The sequence below is a fragment of the Aspergillus piperis genome (assembly GCF_003184755.1).
Source record: "Aspergillus piperis CBS 112811 unplaced genomic scaffold BO85scaffold_25, whole genome shotgun sequence".
Taxonomy (NCBI): domain Eukaryota; kingdom Fungi; phylum Ascomycota; class Eurotiomycetes; order Eurotiales; family Aspergillaceae; genus Aspergillus; species Aspergillus piperis.
The window spans coordinates 380,268-399,504 of NW_020291615.1; the positions used below are offsets into that span (position 1 = coordinate 380,268).

General features: G+C 51.4%; 8 protein-coding genes and 1 non-coding gene across 9 annotated transcripts; 5 read left to right on the top strand and 4 right to left on the bottom strand.

Annotated features, from left to right (window-relative positions):
* Positions 1–72: 72 nt before the first annotated feature.
* Positions 73–184, top strand: BO85DRAFT_t262. The gene has a single exon. It is a non-coding gene; the product is annotated as a tRNA-Leu (tRNA).
* A 116-nt stretch (positions 185–300) lies between these two features.
* Positions 301–1,764, bottom strand: BO85DRAFT_453373 (class II aldolase/adducin domain protein). The gene is made up of 5 exons (XM_025661038.1): positions 1,321–1,764; positions 980–1,240; positions 786–918; positions 560–728; positions 301–502 (listed from the first exon to the last, which is right to left on the bottom strand). The coding sequence occupies exons 1-5, from the start codon at positions 1,607–1,609 to the stop codon at positions 428–430; spliced, it is 927 nt and encodes a 308-aa protein (XP_025511198.1). The 5' UTR covers positions 1,610–1,764; the 3' UTR covers positions 301–427.
* An 826-nt stretch (positions 1,765–2,590) lies between these two features.
* On the bottom strand, positions 2,591–3,877 carry BO85DRAFT_406426 (protein SYS1). Its single transcript, XM_025657333.1, has 2 exons — positions 3,385–3,877; positions 2,591–3,319 (listed from the first exon to the last, which is right to left on the bottom strand). Exons 1-2 carry the CDS (start codon positions 3,630–3,632, stop codon positions 2,908–2,910), a joined length of 660 nt encoding a protein of 219 aa, XP_025511199.1. The 5' UTR covers positions 3,633–3,877; the 3' UTR covers positions 2,591–2,907.
* Positions 3,878–3,932: 55 nt separating this feature from the next.
* BO85DRAFT_453375 (cytochrome c oxidase subunit 6B family protein) lies at positions 3,933–4,897 on the top strand. The gene is made up of 2 exons (XM_025661039.1): positions 3,933–4,298; positions 4,440–4,897. The coding sequence occupies exons 1-2, from the start codon at positions 4,074–4,076 to the stop codon at positions 4,560–4,562; spliced, it is 348 nt and encodes a 115-aa protein (XP_025511200.1). The 5' UTR covers positions 3,933–4,073; the 3' UTR covers positions 4,563–4,897.
* BO85DRAFT_162183 (putative RNA-binding protein (Nab3)) lies at positions 4,742–8,491 on the bottom strand. The gene is made up of 5 exons (XM_025654240.1): positions 6,809–8,491; positions 6,567–6,746; positions 6,012–6,507; positions 5,729–5,949; positions 4,742–5,663 (listed from the first exon to the last, which is right to left on the bottom strand). Exons 1-5 carry the CDS (start codon positions 8,127–8,129, stop codon positions 5,116–5,118), a joined length of 2,766 nt encoding a protein of 921 aa, XP_025511201.1. The 5' UTR covers positions 8,130–8,491; the 3' UTR covers positions 4,742–5,115.
* A 1,033-nt stretch (positions 8,492–9,524) lies between these two features.
* Positions 9,525–11,003, top strand: BO85DRAFT_162228 (peptidyl-tRNA hydrolase domain protein). The gene is made up of 3 exons (XM_025654241.1): positions 9,525–10,316; positions 10,400–10,660; positions 10,733–11,003. The coding sequence occupies exons 1-3, from the start codon at positions 9,895–9,897 to the stop codon at positions 10,818–10,820; spliced, it is 771 nt and encodes a 256-aa protein (XP_025511202.1). The 5' UTR covers positions 9,525–9,894; the 3' UTR covers positions 10,821–11,003.
* Positions 10,627–12,268, bottom strand: BO85DRAFT_406437 (snoRNA-binding rRNA-processing protein UTP6). Its single transcript, XM_025657334.1, has 2 exons — positions 12,119–12,268; positions 10,627–12,037 (listed from the first exon to the last, which is right to left on the bottom strand). The coding sequence occupies exons 1-2, from the start codon at positions 12,206–12,208 to the stop codon at positions 10,946–10,948; spliced, it is 1,182 nt and encodes a 393-aa protein (XP_025511203.1). The 5' UTR covers positions 12,209–12,268; the 3' UTR covers positions 10,627–10,945.
* Positions 12,269–12,615: 347 nt separating this feature from the next.
* BO85DRAFT_382099 (putative integral plasma membrane protein) lies at positions 12,616–15,911 on the top strand (the record flags this gene model as incomplete). Its single annotated transcript, XM_025656454.1, has 8 exons — positions 12,616–12,654; positions 12,706–13,252; positions 13,312–13,438; positions 13,550–13,588; positions 13,646–13,730; positions 13,785–13,830; positions 13,881–15,688; positions 15,753–15,911. 8 exons carry the CDS (start codon positions 12,616–12,618, stop codon positions 15,909–15,911), a joined length of 2,850 nt encoding a protein of 949 aa, XP_025511204.1.
* A 1,755-nt stretch (positions 15,912–17,666) lies between these two features.
* Positions 17,667–18,787, top strand: BO85DRAFT_382017 (uncharacterized protein; the record flags this gene model as incomplete). The annotated part of the gene is made up of 3 exons (XM_025656451.1): positions 17,667–18,294; positions 18,568–18,656; positions 18,734–18,787. 3 exons carry the CDS (start codon positions 17,667–17,669, stop codon positions 18,785–18,787), a joined length of 771 nt encoding a protein of 256 aa, XP_025511205.1.
* Positions 18,788–19,237: the final 450 nt, after the last annotated feature.

Here is a 19,237-nt window from a genome sequence, read left to right on the forward strand (position 1 = left end):
ACAACCTCGCTATTGCTGTTTTGGTTATTCTGGAACATATAGCAATAAACAGCAGCTCCGTTCATCAATCAAGGCAAGATGGCCGAGTTGGTCCAAGGCGTCAGGTTAAGGTCCACCTTAATACCCAGCTTCACAGCTTCCTGATCATCGTAAGATGGCGTGGGTTCGAATCCCACTCTTGTCATATGTTTTTGCTTTTCCACACTTCTCAAGCAGAGAGGTTCGTTTTCTCTCTTTTTTTTGTTATGTGCCTTGCCTATCTCGATCACGTCTATTAGGTTAAAGTGGCACGATGAAACATGTGCTGCTTTAGAAGGCTCTATGTTAGACCTTCTGCAATAGGGTCGTTTTATATTCAAGGCTGCAGACATAGCAATTAATCGTAAAATGCATGATATGGACACTTTTGCTAGCAGACACCAATCCCTTATTGCAGAACCCTTCCGTTAGTCTCTTCAACGATCAGCTCGTACTCGGGCTGGAACTCGGTGTAGAAGTTGTGCTGTATATTGTCAGCCATCCATCCATCCACTCCAGATTCTACGAAAGAGTAACTCACATGGTTCTGCGCAACATCAGCAGTATACTTCGCCACCTCATTCGAGATGATTCTCTTCGGAACACCGTTTGCGGCCGCTGCTTCAGCCAGCAACTGCGTGTGGCAGGCATTGTCTAAGCTAAAGTAGAGAAAAGCCGCCTCGTCGACAGTTCGGCCCACAGTGAGAAGACTGTTTTCCTTCGTGAGTACATGGTGTGTCAAGTGTCATGATATGTATCCGACTCACCCATGGTTCTGCAAGATGCAAGCGATGTTGTCCTTTCCTAGGGCACGAGCAATTTGCTCACCCTCCTCCTGCGCAAGGGCAATACCGCCGTGGTCTTCGTAAACACTGACCTTTCCGTAGAGGTTGCATGCATCTATAGATTCCAAATCAGACAATCCCTCTCAAGCAGCTAGTGTCAGAATAAATCTACTAACCCTGGGTAAGCATCTCAATCGGCTTTCCAAACGCACTCCACGTCTTCCCATGAATTGAATGAGTATGCGCTGCAGCAATAACATCAGGCCGGGCCTTGTGAATTTCAGAGTGGATCATGAATCCGGCCTCATTGATGGGCAGCTGAGCACCACCCTCAGTGACATAACCCTCTGCGTCAACGAGGACAAGATCCGATGCTTTGATGGTGGAGAAGTGCTTGGCGAAGGGGTTCATCCAGAAGTGGTCCTTTAGGATAGGGTCTGTAGCACATCCCATTAATACTTGTCTTGTCGAGCTGAACTTCTGCAATTGCATTGTGATACTAGAAATGATCACTCACCTCTCATAGAAATATGCCCCGACACACCCTCCCCGTACCCTTTCTTGCCAAAGAACCGAAACGCAGCAGCCATATGCTCCTTCATCCACTGCCGCTTAGCCACAGGATCACTAAAGGTCGGAATACCCCGTAGCTTGAGCGTTCCGGCACGGTTTCCCCGTGCAACAGATTGGAACTCCCTGTCGTTGGCGGCATCTTCGATGTGGGCTTTGCTGGTGGTGCTGTTGTTGTCGGCCGCTACGACGACGGGGACGGGGTTAGTGGCGGTTTCGGTGATGGTAGCGAACATGGTGATTAGTAGCAGTATGGCTTATTTCTCTTTGATCCGTGATTTATCTCTGGAATAAGGTGTCCTGGGGAGAAGAGGGGAAGATGAGTTGGCGGGGACAAAGTATAAATACTAAATGTATGAGGGGCACGCTAGATACTAATCTACAGTCTTTATCCTTTAGGCTTATCGCAGCCCCGGAATTGCATGTCAAGTAAAATGATAGGCGCACTGCGCCGAAGGGACGGGGGCTCCGATAGCTTGATAAGAGCTGTGCCCCGGCCCGGGCTCGTGCGCCTTCCGGGGACATGGTTCCATCCTTGTCTTAATAGGGTGCACTTGTCCGGATGACAGTACCCGGATGTATATAATTCTTTCCTTGAGGATGTAAAGTATAATAATCAAGTATTTCATGTTAGTAGAGGCTATGAAGTCTGTGATGTTCAACTTGTTTTTTGTTTTGGGGGGTTGTTGGGTTCATTGCCCATTGCCGTTGCAAGAGAATGAGCTATTCAACCACTGCACTGTATGTTGCTAGATCAGTGGAGGTGACTATGGTTTAACAAAATACCAATTGTGATAATGCAGCCAATGCATGAATAGACCAGCAACACTATAATGGAAGTGGTACAGTCTGCTGACCCTTCAACGAACTGGATACTATCTCCGATTAGGTGTATCAACAGCAGGATCTGCTACTGGCTTACTTTCACGATTGGCAATTCATACTTTCCACTTCTTTGAGGGATCTATATCTTTCAATCATATGCAGATATATTTCTGGGGGTCTTGTAATACGTTACCTGCAATCAACCCTGTTGTGGAATGGTCTGCCATTTATATTAATAGCCGTTAGTATCTGTAAGGGACTGTAGGGGATTAAGTTCTGTGGAAGCTTTTTGTTTTGACCGTCTTTATACTATTGTCCTTGCGAAAATGTCATGGGCCGATCAGGTGCTAAAGTAATACGTTGCCGGATATATATCCGAGATCGTAGGGAGTGCAAAATCAATGTCTTCCATATCTATGCCTACTCTCGCCGCAGCAAGTTCAATATATATCTCACACAATATAAGTTAAAACAACACGTCGAAGAAAATGAGACATAAAAGTAATTGGCATCAATCCAACAACGCCACCAATGCAGGTACCAGCCAGCTAGGGTATACATGAGAAAAGAACAGGAGCAAACGTAAAGATAGACCATAACCACATCCCGTGGGAGTCTCACGCACTCCAAGGTCAATGAGAAATAATAAGAAGGGTGATAAGGTCATGACAAGGAAAAGAAAAGAGAACCCAGAGAAGAAGAGAGGAATCTATACCGCCGCGTCACCCTTCATTTCCACCATCTCGTACTCATCCCCGGCACTGCTACTATCGCGCAAGCCTCGTCCCCTTCCTCTACCCCTCGACAGTGAGAATGACTCCTCTTCGCCAGCACCACTTTGTGCCTCACCACCACCTGAGGCCCCAGCAGACGTACCGCCATTGCTACTACCCCCACCAATGCCACCAAAACTGATGGGCTGCAGTTCCCGCCAACGACAGGCCCAGATGCCCAAGAACGTCATGAACGCGGCACTCGCGCCTTGCAGGCCCCACCAGAGCCAATTCGCGGGCACGGAATGCGTGTACAAGGTTGTAGCGATAAGGTGGAGGAAGTGTAGGGTAAGAGCGAAGTCAGGGATAAGCTTGGACCGAGCGACGAGGAGAAGGAGGAATATTGCCCTAGTTGTGCATTTCTTATTAGAATGTGTGCCTTGTACCGTGGAAAGACAAGCTAGAGAACTCACCCAATCCCACTCGTCAACAACCAGACCAAGCCAAGCATCCATCCAATCGTAGTATCACCGCGGAGGGCATTCCAGCTAAAGACAAGGTCGAGGGAGAAGGGAGTACCGTAGACGACCGTCGTAAAGAGGATGAGAGCCGTGGCGGTGACATAGTAGGCGACTTGAAGGAGGAGGATCTTCCGGACAATCTTCAGCGGGGGAAGGTCGGTTCGAGAGCCCGCTCGAGGGGCCCGGCGGCGCGGGGGCATGAACTGTTTATTATTGTGTATAGGCGATAAGATTTAGGTTGGGTGTGTTGGAGGGCCCCCGAACTGCGGTGGTCGGGGAGTTGTGTAGTGTGTATTTGACCGCAAACTTATCGAACCGAGTGGATGTCTGCGAGACGTCAAGTCTGAATAATGCGTTCCTGAATAACGTCAGGCCGGAAAGGAAATATTCCAGGGCAGAATTCCTCAGGTTGTATGACGTGGTGCTGCAGGGCTGATTGATCGATAAATATCCAGAGCGCCGTTCGGCGATGTTGGAGCCAACTTGACCGGACGGGTTAGCGCCACATGACCGGCGTCCGCGGCGGCGGAGCGGAGCAACCAAATGCATCATCTCAATTATTGTCGTTCAATATCCGGACATTCTAGAAACCCCATCTATTCCTCTCACCCCTTCTACGCAACCATATACACACAATAACAATGGGCTGGCTTCCCTGGTCCTCCGAATCTACCAACACCGCCTCCGATGGTGGCCGCATAGCTCCCGATCGAACCTCCCGCCAACGATGCTACGAGGGCCGCGACATGTTCTTTACCTGCCTCGACCGCAATGATATCTTGGATGCAATTAAGGATGACAAGGAGGCGCGCCGGAAGTGTGGAAAGGAGATTGCAGAGTTTGAAACGGCTTGTTCGAGGGCGTGGGTATGTGTTTTTTCCCTTTCTTCCTCGCGCATTAGTTTTCGCTTGTTGCTGGGGTTCACTGCGGCATGAGATAAAAAGATCATGGCAATTTCGTCTCTTAGTATTGAATCTGAAGCTAATTATATACGTATGAATGAACAGGTCAAATATTTCAAGGAGAAGCGCGTGATGGAGTATAACCGGGACAAGACAATTGAGCGGATCAAGAAGGAAGATGCGGCCCAGGTTCAAGAATTAAAAGCACAAGGGTGGAACTCTCGGTAAAGAATATGGAAAAAAGAATAGTTGAGGTGATTGCTTGTGATCGGGGAAGTGGCGGCGCCCGTTGAGGGCTTTCTACCTGTACGATATTGATGTACGGTTACCAGGCTTCCAATGACTGCCGGACCGCATGCTACTAGATACTTTCCACTATAGGCTGGAACTGTGGCTTATTAAAATTACCGTGTGCTTGCATTGTGTCTGTCATGCTAGTCACTATGCCTGAGACCCCACAAGAATCCGGGGATAAGAATAGATACAAAAGCTCCGCATAGAACCCCAACATCGCTGTCCGATGTCTAATTCAATACCTCAAAGCAAACCGAACCATTGCACCCCTATAACGTGTATTCGCTGATTCGATCGAGTGCGCAAGAAAATCAACCCAACAACAGAACCTTCATAACCCTTACCTGCGGTAACGTTCCATATCCGATTCTCGATCAATCAATCAGTCAACGCCCGACTCCTTGAATGTCGCCAACGACTGCGAAGCCAGAGAGAAAGAGGAAGAGAGGAAAGAGAAAAGACGAGAGAAAACAGGGAATGTCATCAATCATTGCTTCCATTTGCCCAGTTGGTTCATGATGTTCTGCACATGGGGACCAACAGCTGCCTGGTTTTGAGGCTGTTGGCCTCCAAGTCCCTTGGCAAGTAACGAAATCAAGTTGGGGTCGGAGACCAAAGGAGCATTTGGCGCTTGCAGAGGAAAGGGCGGTGGAGCTAGTGGCTGTTGCGGGTTAGCAGCAACAGGCTGGCGAGTGGCAGCGTTCAGCAGGCTAGCGAGGTCTGCTGCGCCATGCGGCGTGCTGGCACTAGGAAACGGCTGCTGCGCCGTTGGCACGGCTGGCGGCCGTTGCTGGAGCACTCCCAGCAGCGATTGTAGTGTGGGCCCGTCAAGGGAGGTAATCAGATTGGCAATATTGGGCTGATTGGCGACGGTAGGCAGCGGCGCCTGAGGAGGCACTGTTGCGGCCGGAGCAGGAAGCGGGGGAACCCCAAATGCCGGGTTGGGAGGGAAAGGCGCCGGGGGAGCGCCACGCTGCATCGACTGGGCATGGAACACGATTTCGGCGGCGATACTGGGCTCGACATCAGGGTATTCTAGCAGGAACAACTGTCAGCGAACCACAACCCATGCAGACTTACTGAGGATAATGGCGACTCACCGTTGGAGCGAACATTGTCTGCCCCCCCGCTCCGGTCAAACACCTGCAGGGGGATTTTCCTAGAGAACTGACTCGGGCGCGAAAGCCTCACTACAGCAAGTACGCCCTCCTGGATCTGTCGTTGAACAGCAGCGTTCAGGGGAATCCGGGGTCCAAGGACGAGCACATCCACCCGGAGACCCCGGTTACGGAAAGAGTTCTCCACAAAGAAAATGAAGTTGCTGGCCACGGCATTAGACATTGCATGGATGGTCCACAGAGAAGAAAAGCAGGAACCACTCACCGATCCAATTCCTCGAGCACAAGAATTTGTACTTCTGGTACGTCTCTCGGAGCTCGCCGAGGAACGGGCAGGTCTGCATCACCCTCGTAAGACCCACGGCCCCGTGGGCTTGGGGTGCGATATCTGCGATCTCTCGTGTAGGGCGACCGGGAACGCCGCCTCTCGCGTCGTTCGTACCGCTCTGGAGTTCTATCCCGAGACCGGTACCCGTCCCTGGCGCGGAAAGCACGAGGAGACGGCGAGCGAGGCGGAGGGGGTGGCCGATAGTCGTCACGTCTACGGTGACCGGGCTCATCCCTAAAATCGCTGAATGGCACGCGCCCCGATTCGTACGGACGGTCGTAACGATCAGCCGGGGCTCTCGCACTGCGGCTGCCAGAAGGACCACTCCGGCTGAATTCTGGAGACCTCGAGCGCCTTGGTGGAGGAGCGCGAGAAGGTTCTGCCGGGGCGGCCCCGGGCCTTGTGCTCCTCTGTGGCTTCGAAATTTCGAGATCTGGTGCAACACGGATGAGTCTCAAGCGAGGACATCCATTGTCGAGTGGGTATACTTACGGACTTTGCGTCCTCTAACAACAGCTCCTTGCTCAGCATCGAGAGCCTGTTTACAGGCAGACGAGTCAAGGAACTGGATGAACCCGTAGGCCTGCTTGATGGATATCTGCGCCAACTTCCCGAACTTGTGGAATATGTGGAATAAATCGCGCTTCGTCACTCTTTCGGTGGGCAGATTACCTGCGACCTCGGTCAGATCACTGTTCGGGCCTTTGTCTTCATACACAGCAAGTGGTACTAACCAACAAACAATCTAGACCCCGGCGGGAACCGGTCCCAAAGACCCTCGGTTACGTAGATCCTCTCGTCATGCAGAAACTCATCGTACTTCTTCTGCACCTCGGGGCCCCATGGCGTGTCTTCATCGGAACCCTTGTTCTGTCGGGCCACTACCCGTTCACCGCCACCCTTTCTGTTATTCACTGGTCCTGGGGAGTCCTGAGTCTCGGAGGTAGTAGTAGATGTAGACTGCTGGAAACTCGGCACGGGGGGAGGGGGCAAAGCGCTGGCACCCGAGGACGTCCCCGGTGCGCCAGCCGCAGCCAATGATGGGAGGCCCAGATTGGACTGATAATTACTCTGCTGGGCGGTGTAGGTGGAGGAGGGGGAGGGCTGTGCATTGGAAGTATTAGGGGGGAGCTGGTGATATGACCGGATGTCATCACTGGCATTGTAGTTGGGATGGATAGAGGGCTTCTCCTGGGGAGGGGGGCGAGGGGGAAGTCCCAGGGAAGATTGGAGCGCCTCGTCATCCGTTCCTGCCTGGGGAAGGGCAGAAACGTCTGTAGACAAAGGCGCTGTCTCTGAGACCGCAGGGGCAGAGGGCGCAGTGGAAGAAGGGGGCAGATTATCGAGGAGGTTCTGAAAATCGACACCATCCTCACCAGTGTTATCATCAGCTTTGCTCTGGGAGTCTAGGCGAGTTTGCGGCGCGGGCTGGGCGGTCCAGCTGGCGACTGCGTGGTCTACCTCGCTCGCACTGGGGGTGTCTTGAGCGGCATGGGAGGAAGAGGGAGGGACATCGGGGGGAGGAGGAGGAGCTAGGAGGGAGGCGGGATCTGATGGAGGCAGAGTGGTTAGAGAAGAGTCTGTTGGAGCGTCCTGGGCTGCGGAGGAGGTACCGCCGGCCATGGGAGGCGCGGGTTGGTCTGATGCAAAGGACGCCTGGGCAGTTGTAGCCGTAGCAGACAGTGCGTGGGCAATCTTGTTCATCGATCCATCCTCCACCTGCGACGAATCCGAGTGGAAGCTACCTTGAGTGTTTGGTGGTTGGCGCGGTGGTGGTTGCTCCGGCACTTGCACGGAGCCAGTAGTTCCCCTCACTTCGCCGGGCCCTGCATATTGGCCACGAAGTGAGGTGGAATCATTGGGATGCGCCTGGGAACTATTGCCAAGGAAGGCCTCGGACTTCTCATAAGTCGACGTGTCGTTAAAAACAGGGTCCATTTGATTCTGAAGCACCGGGATCCTGGCAGGTTCCGCGACGTGTAGCGGACGAGGGCTCTCGGGAGTCAGGGTCTTGCCGCGGAAGTGAAGAGCTTCATCTGGGGAGCTGGGCGTCATGTAGACCAGGGGGGGAGAGGTCGATTCATCTACAAGAGCACACAAGAAGGTCCGACAAGAACCACACGGAGATGGGGTTTTTGGAAAATCGACAAAGCTAAGGTGGGGCTATCTTGCAAAATGAACCGGGCCGTTGGAGCCGGGGCGGTAAAAGGGATAGCAGCAACCCAGAGGGAAGTAGTAAAAGAGAGAGGGGTGGGCTTCTTCTTTTTTCTTTCTTGTCTTCCGATGGTGTGGATGGGTGAAGAGTAAAGAGACGGATGGCGAGAGAGAAGATAAAAAGACAAGCCACACACACACAGTCTCTGACACTCACACCCCTGGATCCTGTCCGAGGATAACACAAGAACCAGTGAGACTTTTTTTTGTGAAGGGAGGCGGGGGAGGGAAGGAAAAAGCGCGTAAATAACAAAGCGATAAGCGCAACGGAGAAATGGATGGAGTAAACAGTATAAGAAGAGAACAACTGAAAGGGGAAAAAAAAAAAGAAATAATAGTACAAGGATGGGTGAGCAAAAGGGGAGAAAAATCAGGAACAAGCCGTTATAGAAAGCTCTAGCAAGATGGAGTCACGGAACAACAAGGAAAGGCGATGAGGAAGTGAGAGATGAGGAGGAGCGCGTATTATTTCATCAATACCCAATGACAATTGTCAGGAATTGGAACAGAACGAGGGACAAGCGATCAGCAGACGCAAGATTGCGATGGAGGAGCTAAAATGGTAAATGGAGCAGGGAAGAAACAATTCCTTATCCACCAGATGGATGATGGATGGCTGGACTGCTTTTTCGCGCTTTCACACAGATTCAATCTCTGGTGGTGGAGGGGGGGAGAAGAGAAAGAGGAAAGAGGAAAGAGAAAAGGGTGGTGAGAATACTGAGAAGATTCGAGCTCCACGGCGTAACTTGAAAGTTACGGAAAGGTCAAAGTTTGCGCAAGTCAGTACCGGCGCCATGCCTGATCGGGGTGTTTTAGTGCTTCAGCAGGTCCAGCCATGCGGTGTGACTGGCTGGATCGGACACTAGCGGCGGGTCATGGCGCACCTGGACTATTTTCTCTTCTGGAACTGGTCGTAGTTGGCATCGGTATCAATTAGTCAAGCCCGACTACTTTTGTACTAACTACGGAGTATCTAGACTAACAGAGTAAACTAAAAAACGTTAAGTCCCTCTAAGAATATCCCTGGGCCCCATGATGCCATCTTGCCATCTTGCCATCTTCGGGGCCAGATCCTTGTTGCCTCGCTCCGACGGAGTTCTTCCGTCTGTGGTGACTACACAATAATACTAATAAGTAATAACTAAGTAGTAACTAGACTAGTTAGCTTGGTCTAAGGCTCGGAACACTTGGAAGTCAACTGACTGGTTTGTTGTTGTTATTGTTTGGAGTGCCACCTTGGTGTCGGTATCGGAATCATTGTTCATAATTTCAAGCGGTGACCGACCCAACCTATCCATCCATCTACCTACTTAGTACTCTTTTTAGTCTGAAGAATCTAAACATCCATCTTTGATTAACGATCAAGCTACTATCTCACTAAAAATCGCAACCGAGGCCGACCGCTGCTAACTACTGAGATTGGTGTCTACCCTACCCGTTGACGAACCATCAGCCCGACCCTGCCGGTCACCCTACTTTTAAATTACCTGACGGGTCCTTGGTGAAAGTAACTCCGTCATATCCGTACTAAAAGCTACTTTACTCTAGCTCGGCTTCTGGAAGATCCTCGTGCTTGTTACTCGTTAGCATACCCATCCTTAATTCAATGTCCCTGTTCCTATCGGTCCTACCTGCAGCTGCGCGGCACCTCCCTTCCCCGCGCACTGCTACTGCTGCTACTACTGCTGTTACTACTGCTGCTGCGAACATGGTGCGAGCGAATCATGTAAGCCGTGGATTAGAATCCATCATGGCACATGCCCGGCTTTCTCTCCCCCGTAATTTTCACCGCGTTTCCCTCGCTTGCTATTATCCCCCTTCGTCCCGCCCCACCGTCGCGACACGAACTTTTGCGTCCAGGCGAGCCGCCGCCATCTCGACTCCCTCGGGCCTAGATTCGGACCACCACCTGACGGCGGCTAGGGAATGGGTCGCTAGGCTCAATTCAAAGGCTATCACCATCCCGCGTGACATCTGCGAGATTTCCTTTAGTCGTTCTAGTGGCCCTGGAGGTCAAAACGTGAACAAGTCGGTTGCCGCCATCGGTCCTGAACCCAACCACTCCCATTGATTGGTGACTAACATGTAATTGTCACTGCTACTTCGTATAGGGTGAACTCGAAAGCCACATTACGAGTCCCCCTCAAATCGTTACTGCCTTTCGTCCCCCAACTTCTACATGCCCCGCTGCAAGCGTCTCGATACGTCGCGGCGAAATCCCAGTTTCTGGTCATTCAATCGGATGAGTCGCGCAGACAGACCGCCAATGTGGAGGCTTGCTACGATAAGCTCCACCAGCTCCTCAAGAGCATAGCAGAGGACACGATTCCCGGAGAGACTTCGCAAGAACAACGTGACAAGGTACAAAAACTGTATGTATTTTCCCTCTGGGTATTTAGGATCCACTTTGAGGAACATGCGAACCTCGGACTGATCTAGCGCAGAAAAAAAGCTGCAAACGAAGCCCGCATCAAGTCGAAGAAAATGCACAGCAGCAAAAAGAGCAGCCGCCGGGGTAGTTATGACGACTAACAAACATGCTAACTTTTCATCACCTAATAACCAAGAGGACCTTTCCCTCATTCTCATTGCCCATTAAGCTTGCGACGGAAAAAGCCCGATAAACGCCGATGAATGATTTAAAAGAAATGTAAGCTCTATGCTTCCTGTACAATGCGTTCCGCGTTACGGATAGTCGCAGAAATCGCCTTTTGGAGAGACGCATCCACGCCTTCTGTCTTCTCAAGGGGCTGTAGCCAGCTGATGATCTCCTTGGCGACGTTGGGGTTATTCCGGTACTCCTTGATACGGGCAAATGATGCGCTAAACGCACGTGGGAATTCGGGCGAAGTGACCTGGAGTCCGGCGGTGGGGAATTTGATGTAGCAGATTTGCGTATGGGGGCTGTTGGGCTTGCTCTGCTGCATCACGTCGACCACATGGCCGAGAATCTTGTGCAGACAGGGCAGGTCGTCGAACTCGACTGCCATATCGTAGAATTCATGACCGAAACGGTCGTCGTTTTCGAAGTTCTTCATGGCCGTATCGAAAATGGCGAGAGGGATGGCACCAGTCAGGGCAGGGGTGTTGGCAAGGTTGTCCAAAGCGACTTGATCCACACCGCCATCCTCTCCAGCACCGGGGTTGATATCTTCTCCAGTAATCTTGGGCATAGCGATCATGTCGGCATCCATATCATCCTCCTCCGCTGGCTTCGGGGCTTCAATCGGCTTATCGAGACCCAAGATTCGCTGTCGAGCAACCAATTTGGCGATATATATCAATTCCAGTTTGGCATAGTGGAGCCACAGCTTCTTCGAACTCTTGCAAAAGCGCAATCCGCGCTGCATGTAACCCCTAGATTGTGTCATATCCGCATGCTCATCCACAGCGTATTGCGCAGCGTATAGCCACAAATCGACGTTGGCGGGATGTAACCGCAAGGCGTCTGTAAGGATGCTCGAGACCTTTTTGTAGGCCTTTTGTTGTTTTGCGTATTCGAGGTACTGCACCCACAAGCCCACATCTCCATGAAACTTGCGAGTCGCGCGGTCAAGGATGAAAAAGATGCGCCTCTGCCCAGTGTATCCCGCCGACCTGATTCCCAATCGCTTCACCCTCTTCCGGCGCAGGGTGTCTAGGTTCATCTCGTATTGCGCATATCGGACGAAGTCAACGGGCAGGGCGCCACGTGCATTCAGTTTGTGCTCAAAGTCGGACCGTTTCTTGATGATGGCTGTGATTTCCTCCTGCAAGCAGATGAAACGGCATGTCAGTTTTCTAGGCGCATTGAGGTGGGTAGATAGATGATGACCATGAGCGCCAATTACCTTAGAGAAGATTTTCTTCCGCTCAAACTCCTTGAGCTCAGGGACCGACTTCTCCAAAAAGAAGCGGGCCTTGTCGGTAGCAGCTGACATGATTGCTCTGGATGGCTTTGGCAAGCAGCGACTTCAGCAGTTCCTTTGCAACCCAGAAATCCAGCCAGAACCAGACAATAGGCAAAAAAAGTTGTCGGCATCCCGCACGAGATCTCCACCCAGGGACCTGGCCGCCTGCCTGATCAGGGCTAGTGGCTGGAGCGCGCCGCCCGCGTGTTGCCGAGCCTCGCTCCGAAGGTCATCCCATCATCTGTCTCTCACCTTCAGGGGAATCTTGGGCTTCTCGCTGTTGGGATTCTTTGTACGACCCGCTCTTTCGCTTTTCTTTTCCCTTCTCGTTTCATTTCTCTTTTATTGACGCTCATTTCTATCCCCCTTAGTCTGTTTCTTTATAGCTTATTCTTTTAATTGGCCGGAGTCCGTGCTCGGTGCCTCCCTGTGCTGCCATGGCACCCAGATATAAAGATGGGGATGCCGTTGTGGCGGTTAGTGTCTCTGCGCTTCGCGGTTTGTCAGGCTAATTGACCATCTCTCAGGTCAATGGAAAATGGATCTCTTGGGCACATACGGCTGTGGCCTATACGGCCTTCTTCAGTGCCCTGGTAGTGGGAATGTCCTTGCATTTCCACAAGATCGTCCAGAACGAACACTACGGCTACCCTGATGAATGGTTCCCTTCCGTGTCGGCCACCATCGGTGATCGCTATCCTGAACGCTCTTTCTTCCAAGTCTTCATTGCCATCACTTCCGGTCCTCGTTTTGCCCTCGTCTTCCTTTGGTACCTCCTGACTGCCCGCCCTAACTCCGCCCTGCCAAAGCTGGTCGCTGGTGTGGGCTTGTTCCGGACATTCACGTGCGGAGGCTGGACTTACGTTACCTCGACTGATGATCACGACTGGCACGATATTTTCATGATCTCGTACCTGGTGGCAACTTTGCCCTGGACTCTCGGTTGCCTCGCCCTCAGCCCGAACAACCGCCGCGCTGTCAAGTACCGCAAGATTTTGGCCAGCCTGTTCTTTGGCACTCTGGTGCCACTGATCTACTACTTCATCCAACACAAAGTGCACAAGGTTCCTGGGGGTAAGATCGCATGGATGCTGCTGCTGCTGCTGTGGATGAGATTGTTAACCTTTGGCCAGCTTACACGAGATACGCCTTCTTCGAGTGGTCGCTTATTTTGTTTGATGTCGGATTCGATGCCGTCACAGCTCTTGACTTTGACGCATTCGAGATTGTTGTGAGGGATGTCAAGGGGGTTAGCAGAGGGTATGTACAATGGCTTCCAAAGTAATGCAGAGCAAGAGAGGAAAATGTACAGTCACCAAAAGATGGTTGTCGGTATTTGAAAGACGTGATCTAAGATTCGCAAACTTCCAGGCAGTTGAAGACCACTGCGGACTCTGTCCTTGAAAAAGAGTGTGTACAATCTGATTTCCAGACTTAACCTGAACATGGCAGTTAACTCGTAGTCAGGAAGGGCAAGCCTGTCGGAAATACGTTTGGCGAGGGCTTTTTCTGGTCTGAAATCATCGATGCTGCTGCAGACGTCTACAATGGGGTACGCTTCAGATCGGGCTTTCCCTCAAATTATGTGGTTGCTGATAAGTTGTAGTTCGTCTTCTGGACCCTCTGCACTGCCCTTCCCGTTCTCGTCTGGTGTAAGTAGTGCGTTTCTTATCTGCAGGATCGCATGTCTGATTGGATGTAGACTTCCCCCTTTGGCACATGGGTATTTCCGGATATGAGGCAGCCATTGTCTGCTACCTTTCGCCTTTGCTCCTCGGCATCCCGGCCATCAAATCTGCGGCAATCAAGAACCCTCGCCTTTTCCACCTGCTCTCGCTGTCCGGACTCCTGGCATATAAGGTGCAAGACCCTGCCAACCGCCTCTTCGTTATGGGCTTCGCTGTTGTCTGCAGCTGTGTTACCTGGGCCGCTAGCTTGTATGCGGAGAGGGCGAACAACGTCAGATTGGAGTCCCGTATCCTTTCATGGAGCATCGGTTTGATTCTGTCTAGCGTCGCCAAGTTCGCATGCGCTACCAACAACCCTCTGTGGCCGATCATGCACGCGCAGAACGGTGGATGGAACAAGATTGGACTTCTTCTCGCCGTCCTGGCTGTCCTTCGATCCTACCGTAGACCTGCCACGAGCGGAGGAGATTATCTACCGTCGAGTGGAAAGAAGGGCTCTCCGTTCTTGGCCGGTCTAGGTGTTGGTGGTTTGATGTTCGCCATGCACTACCTTCTTTCAGACTCTAGTACGATGATGTCTTGGGTCTGGGAGGGTTATCCGGTGCGGGGCCCCATCGCGGCTCCCCACGGTGCCGTCACCATCTTTACCATGGGTGCTGGTCTCGTCTACGGCCTCTTTTATCCTTCTGTGGCCGGTAGTTGGACAGCGTTCGGACTTGGCTCTCTGGGTGCCACATTCCTTACCTGCTACAGTCACTGGACCGGATACTATGGCGGTCTCGTTCTCACGTTCTACCTCCTGGCCGTGACTCCCGTTCTCCTTTCCTCGGCCGTTAGACATTCTCCTGCATCTACGTTCGGTGTGGGCTGCGTCTTGTACATTTTCTTGATTCTGTTCCACGTTTGGGTCGTTGCTTACGCCTTTGTTCCTGGCGGATACCTCGTCAGAGAGCACACGGATTGGGTCGTGATCACCATCATGTTGTCCATTGGCGCTGGTGTCTTCTCGGCGGGTGTGTCGAATGCTTCCAGCCCGAAAATCAAGGCCGTTAGCCCCAACAGCAGAAGACAGCGTTCATACTTCATCTACGTTCTCGCGCTCCTGCAACTGCTCTCCGTCTCCATCGCATACCTCCGCTTCCCCACTAATGACTACACTTCTTATCACAAGGACGACAAAGTTGCCACCATGGGCATCTGGACGATCCACTTCGGCCTCGATAACGATATGTGGGCATCTGAGCGGCGCATGCGCGATGTAATCCAGGAGCTTGAGCTTGATGTGATCGGCTTGCTCGAGTCAGACAACCAACGCATCATCATGGGCAACCGTGATGTTACGCAATTCTTGGCGGACGACCTGGGAATGTACGCGGACTTTGGACCTGGTCCCAACAAGCACACCTGGGGATCTGCCTTGCTCTCCAAATTCCCCATTGTCAACTCCACCCATCACCTACTCCCTTCACCTGTTGGTGAGCTTGCCCCGGCCATCCACGCCACTTTGGACATGTATGGTGAGCTTGTTGATGTTGTGGTCTTCCATTCGGGTCAGGAGGAGGATCCGGAAGACCGTCGTCTGCAAACGGAGTACTTGTCCAACCTGATGGGTTCGTCGTCTCGTCCGATGGTGTTGCTGAGCTACTTGGTCACCAAACCGCTCGAGGGCAACTACAACACTTATGTCAGTGATATCAGTGGTATGAAGGACATTGATCCCACGGACTGGGACCGTTGGTGCGAGTACATCTTGTACAAGAGGTTGAAGAGAACAGGCTACGCAAGAGTTAGCCGTGACTCGATCACCGACACTGAGATCCAGGTATGCTCCTTTGGCCTATTTAACTTCCACGATTCTTTCCCCTCTAACCAGCTATTCTTAATAGGTCGGTAAATTTGTGATTGGCGAGCCGGAACCGGAAAATGAAATGCGTATCCCCGAGGAAATGGTCCCTGAAGGCCGTCGATTCCCTGCGTTGTTCCGCGGCCAGGGAGTTCGTGGTCATCGGTACCATGTCTTTGACGAGCCCCGATACTGGCAATGAGTGTTAGCTCTCGATTGAAGGGGCACATCATTCCAGATACCTCTGAGCAACGCCGAATGTCTTCCATATACTGTTCTTGAGTATAGTTCATACGACAAGCATACCAGCATTGCGTGGCCAATTGCCTGCGGTGATCATATGTGGTCTTTTTCTTAAATCGTACATAATGTCATCTTTTCCTTATTCTTCTATTCAAAGTCGAAATTGTGCAACAAATCCGCAGCGAAGGTGCACTGTGAAGTGCTGTACGGACTACCAGGCTCAGGGACGACGGGGTTGCGCTTTGCCTGCTGTTGGGTTGTAAACTTAGTAGTAAGGGGATGGCAGGAGCTGAGGGCCCTGGTCTCGTGCCTGCCTGACTGACTGCCTGATTGCCTGCCCCTCGTTCTGTGGAACGTAGTCCAGGACTGACCTTCACCTTCAGTGCCATCCTTGACTGAGCTGTGGAATGCGAAACCGCCAATTAAGCATGTTCGCTAGGCCGATGTGACATAACCTATATGACAAGGTACGCGATGCTGGTGGTCTTTACAGCGAAGCTCTGAGCTGGTCAGCTGCCAAGATCATTATTGTTTCTTGATGATTCTTCTAGAGCAGGCAACCCTGTCAGAGAATACTGGCCAGTCACATCATAAAGTCGGATTCCAGCTGATACCGGTTGTGTTGAATCATCATTGTCCTGGACGAGTACTAGCGAGCACGACTACCAAGTACAACGTATATCACACCATAACAAAATCTTTTGACTAAGATCAACACTCAGGCTATCCATAAAAGAACATTCCAACGACAATAGAAACTAACGCTGAGGCAAGTAAGCACTTTCCATTGCTAGTTTGCCAGTCATTCGGTGTCAGCAGTGCTAGGAATCCTCCGAGGAATGTACCGAGTACTTTGACTTTCTTTGTTGATCTTCGTCCCAGTTTTGCCTCCCCTAGATAGAGATTGTTTGACCTTTATCAGGCAACAATGAAAGAAAAGAAGGAAATTTCTTCGATTATCTTCTAGGGCGGAAATGTGCTGAAAATGTACATTGGAAAGGCCAGGAGGACATCTGACAGGTGTGATGAGGGCCATGGAGAGACGATATCTGTCTTTTTTTCACTGTCCTCGCGGGATTTACCGTCCCTGTATGTTGGATGCTCAGCGAACTCAATGTGATGGACTTTTCTGTTCAACTGAACTAACTATCCGATCGATCAACAGCACAACTTGCGAGAGACTTGCTCCTTCAAAGTGAAGATTGCAGTAAAGTGCATGAGTGCTTTTGCTCAGACTTCGGCGGGTATACGAAGGTTTAGGTAAGTTTAGCGTCGAATTCGATTGGCTTTGTTACTGGCAATGCTGACGCCGGCTCATAGATCTTTCACTTTGCAATTTCCGCCTCGTGGGAAATTCTTGTTGATGCTTTCAGGGACAAAGAAGCGTCCAACAAAGTCAAAGGAATACATTGCGCCTGTTCTATTTTTGTTGAATCAATTACTTCGATCGATATAGGTGAAAGGAAGTTCATTCGAAACCTAGCGTGAATGAACCCCTTCGATAATGCAAGTTGTCCCAGATATATTTGACTATCATCGCTCCGCACGGGGTGTCCGGGCTGACCATATTGTTTTCCAAGACATCTTGAGCTTACAAGCCTTTGGGCTCGCATTCTGAGGAATTTAAACTACGAGGCGTACTTCCAGTGTGTACTCGAGCATTATACTTTTATTCAAGCTATCCACATCCACCACTCCAGCAACTTGATAAGCAATGTCTGAAGAACCCGGCAAGCGGCTCGAGGATCCGTCGCAAAGAACTTCCCTTGACGCAAACCCACCAGGGGACCAACACGTGGAGTTTGTCAATGCGGAACCTGAACCCCTGTCAAGTGGTACCGGGAGGCTTTCGGCAGGACGGGGGGCCATCCTGGCCAATGCTGCCAGAGAGTTGCAGGATGTCGCTGCTAAACAGCCAACTAGCCATACGAGCAATAGGCTCGAACCTCTACATCTGGGGACGCGAAGATCTCGACCATATGGAGAACCAGTCGTCCCGCCATCGTGGACAGAGGGGCCTCAGGGCAAGAAGTATCGTCGACAAATGCCCGTTGGTGAGATGGTAGTACCGACTCAGGCTGGCACAGGTGAAGGTTACAATTATAGTTCATACCAGCGGCCGCCTTTATTCACACAGGCCCCCAAGAACAAGGTCCATCGGCCAAAGTCCCCAACTGAAGGACACAGTCGATACTTAGCAGGAACATTAAAGATGCTATCCAAGCATAATAACCCTCCCCAACAGGAAAATGATCCAAACAACGGAATAGACACGCCGCCGACTGAGTACATGGTCCATGAACCGCCATACACTCCGGATGATGGCGGAGTCACAAATCAGGGTGAGTGTAAATGGATTTGGATTGTTGTCACTTTACTTGTGTTGAGCATGTTCCTATGCCTCTTTTTGTACGTGTTCAAGGTTATCAGATGATGTAATGTATGTCTTGTCGGATCGGCGTAAGTCGCTATAAGCAAACCTGGTTGGCGATATATACGAGCTATCTCTCAGATATTGCGGCTTACGGGAAGGATTTGCTCACATTCTTCATGTATCCCTTGCGTTATACATTCCGGAACTTTTTCTGATGTGCTAATTCTGGCCATGTGCTTAGCTCGTGGGGGTGATGTGGTAGTCTATGAACAATATGACCCAGACATTCATCCTCACCCGCCCCCCGATCCCCAGTTATATGGATTTGGAGTACCGCAACAAGGTAAAGACAAACTGTTGAATTCCTCTTCTGAAAGTGATGAAATGTCTGGCTGATGGGAATCTAGTGCCTCCAGGAGGAGCGTCCGACAGGCCATCAAGACAAGGTGCGAAAGCTTTAGCGAGGGAAAGACCGAGACAGCTACGGCAAGGTCTAGCAGAGCCGCAAGTACTTACTGGGGTATTAGGAGTGACACCGGAACCGAAGAGGCAGCTGCTACAAGAACCTCTCAATGGAAATAGACTTCTAGCGATACAAGAGGCTCGACCCCGCCCACCAGGGTGGACAGGATGGGGCAACATAATAGGGCCACATGTCGACGTATACCCGGCTTTGATCGAGCCGGTCGACGAGATAAGAGAACAACAACGTCGGATTGAAGGTGGGGAAGCTGGCTCACGGAGAAGTCGACCTATTCAGGGACCACCTGCTCAAGGACCGCATGTTCAAGGACCGCATGTTCAGGGACCACCTGCTCAGGGACCGCCTATTCAGGGACCGCCTATTCAGGGACCGCCTATTCAGGGACCGCCTATTCAGGGACCGCCTATTCAGGGACCGCCTATTCAGG

Excerpts from the sequence above, each read along its gene's own strand:
- BO85DRAFT_453373 (XM_025661038.1), bottom strand. The coding sequence starts at position 1,609 with ATGTTCGCTACCATCACCGAAACCGCCACTAACCCCGTCCCCGTCGTC. Across the intron at positions 729-785 it reads TGCATCTTGCAGAACCATGG|TCTTCTCACTGTGGGCCGAA; the intron begins GTGAGTCGGATA and ends GAAGGAAAACAG. Across the intron at positions 503-559 it reads CTGATGTTGCGCAGAACCAT|CACAACTTCTACACCGAGTT; the intron begins GTGAGTTACTCT and ends GACAATATACAG.
- BO85DRAFT_406426 (XM_025657333.1), bottom strand. The coding sequence starts at position 3,632 with ATGCCCCCGCGCCGCCGGGCCCCTCGAGCGGGCTCTCGAACCGACCTT. Across the intron at positions 3,320-3,384 it reads TTGTTGACGAGTGGGATTGG|GGCAATATTCCTCCTTCTCC; the intron begins GTGAGTTCTCTA and ends ATGCACAACTAG.
- BO85DRAFT_453375 (XM_025661039.1), top strand. The coding sequence starts at position 4,074 with ATGGGCTGGCTTCCCTGGTCCTCCGAATCTACCAACACCGCCTCCGAT. Across the intron at positions 4,299-4,439 it reads CGGCTTGTTCGAGGGCGTGG|GTCAAATATTTCAAGGAGAA; the intron begins GTATGTGTTTTT and ends ATGAATGAACAG.
- BO85DRAFT_162183 (XM_025654240.1), bottom strand. The coding sequence starts at position 8,129 with ATGACGCCCAGCTCCCCAGATGAAGCTCTTCACTTCCGCGGCAAGACC. Across the intron at positions 6,747-6,808 it reads GGGGTCTAGATTGTTTGTTG|GTAATCTGCCCACCGAAAGA; the intron begins GTTAGTACCACT and ends CCGAGGTCGCAG. Across the intron at positions 6,508-6,566 it reads TGTTAGAGGACGCAAAGTCC|ATCTCGAAATTTCGAAGCCA; the intron begins GTAAGTATACCC and ends GTGTTGCACCAG.
- BO85DRAFT_162228 (XM_025654241.1), top strand. The coding sequence starts at position 9,895 with ATGTCCCTGTTCCTATCGGTCCTACCTGCAGCTGCGCGGCACCTCCCT. Across the intron at positions 10,317-10,399 it reads GGAGGTCAAAACGTGAACAA|GGTGAACTCGAAAGCCACAT; the intron begins GTCGGTTGCCGC and ends TACTTCGTATAG. Across the intron at positions 10,661-10,732 it reads CGTGACAAGGTACAAAAACT|AAAAAAAGCTGCAAACGAAG; the intron begins GTATGTATTTTC and ends GATCTAGCGCAG.
- BO85DRAFT_406437 (XM_025657334.1), bottom strand. The coding sequence starts at position 12,208 with ATGTCAGCTGCTACCGACAAGGCCCGCTTCTTTTTGGAGAAGTCGGTC. Across the intron at positions 12,038-12,118 it reads GGAAGAAAATCTTCTCTAAG|GAGGAAATCACAGCCATCAT; the intron begins GTAATTGGCGCT and ends ATCTGCTTGCAG.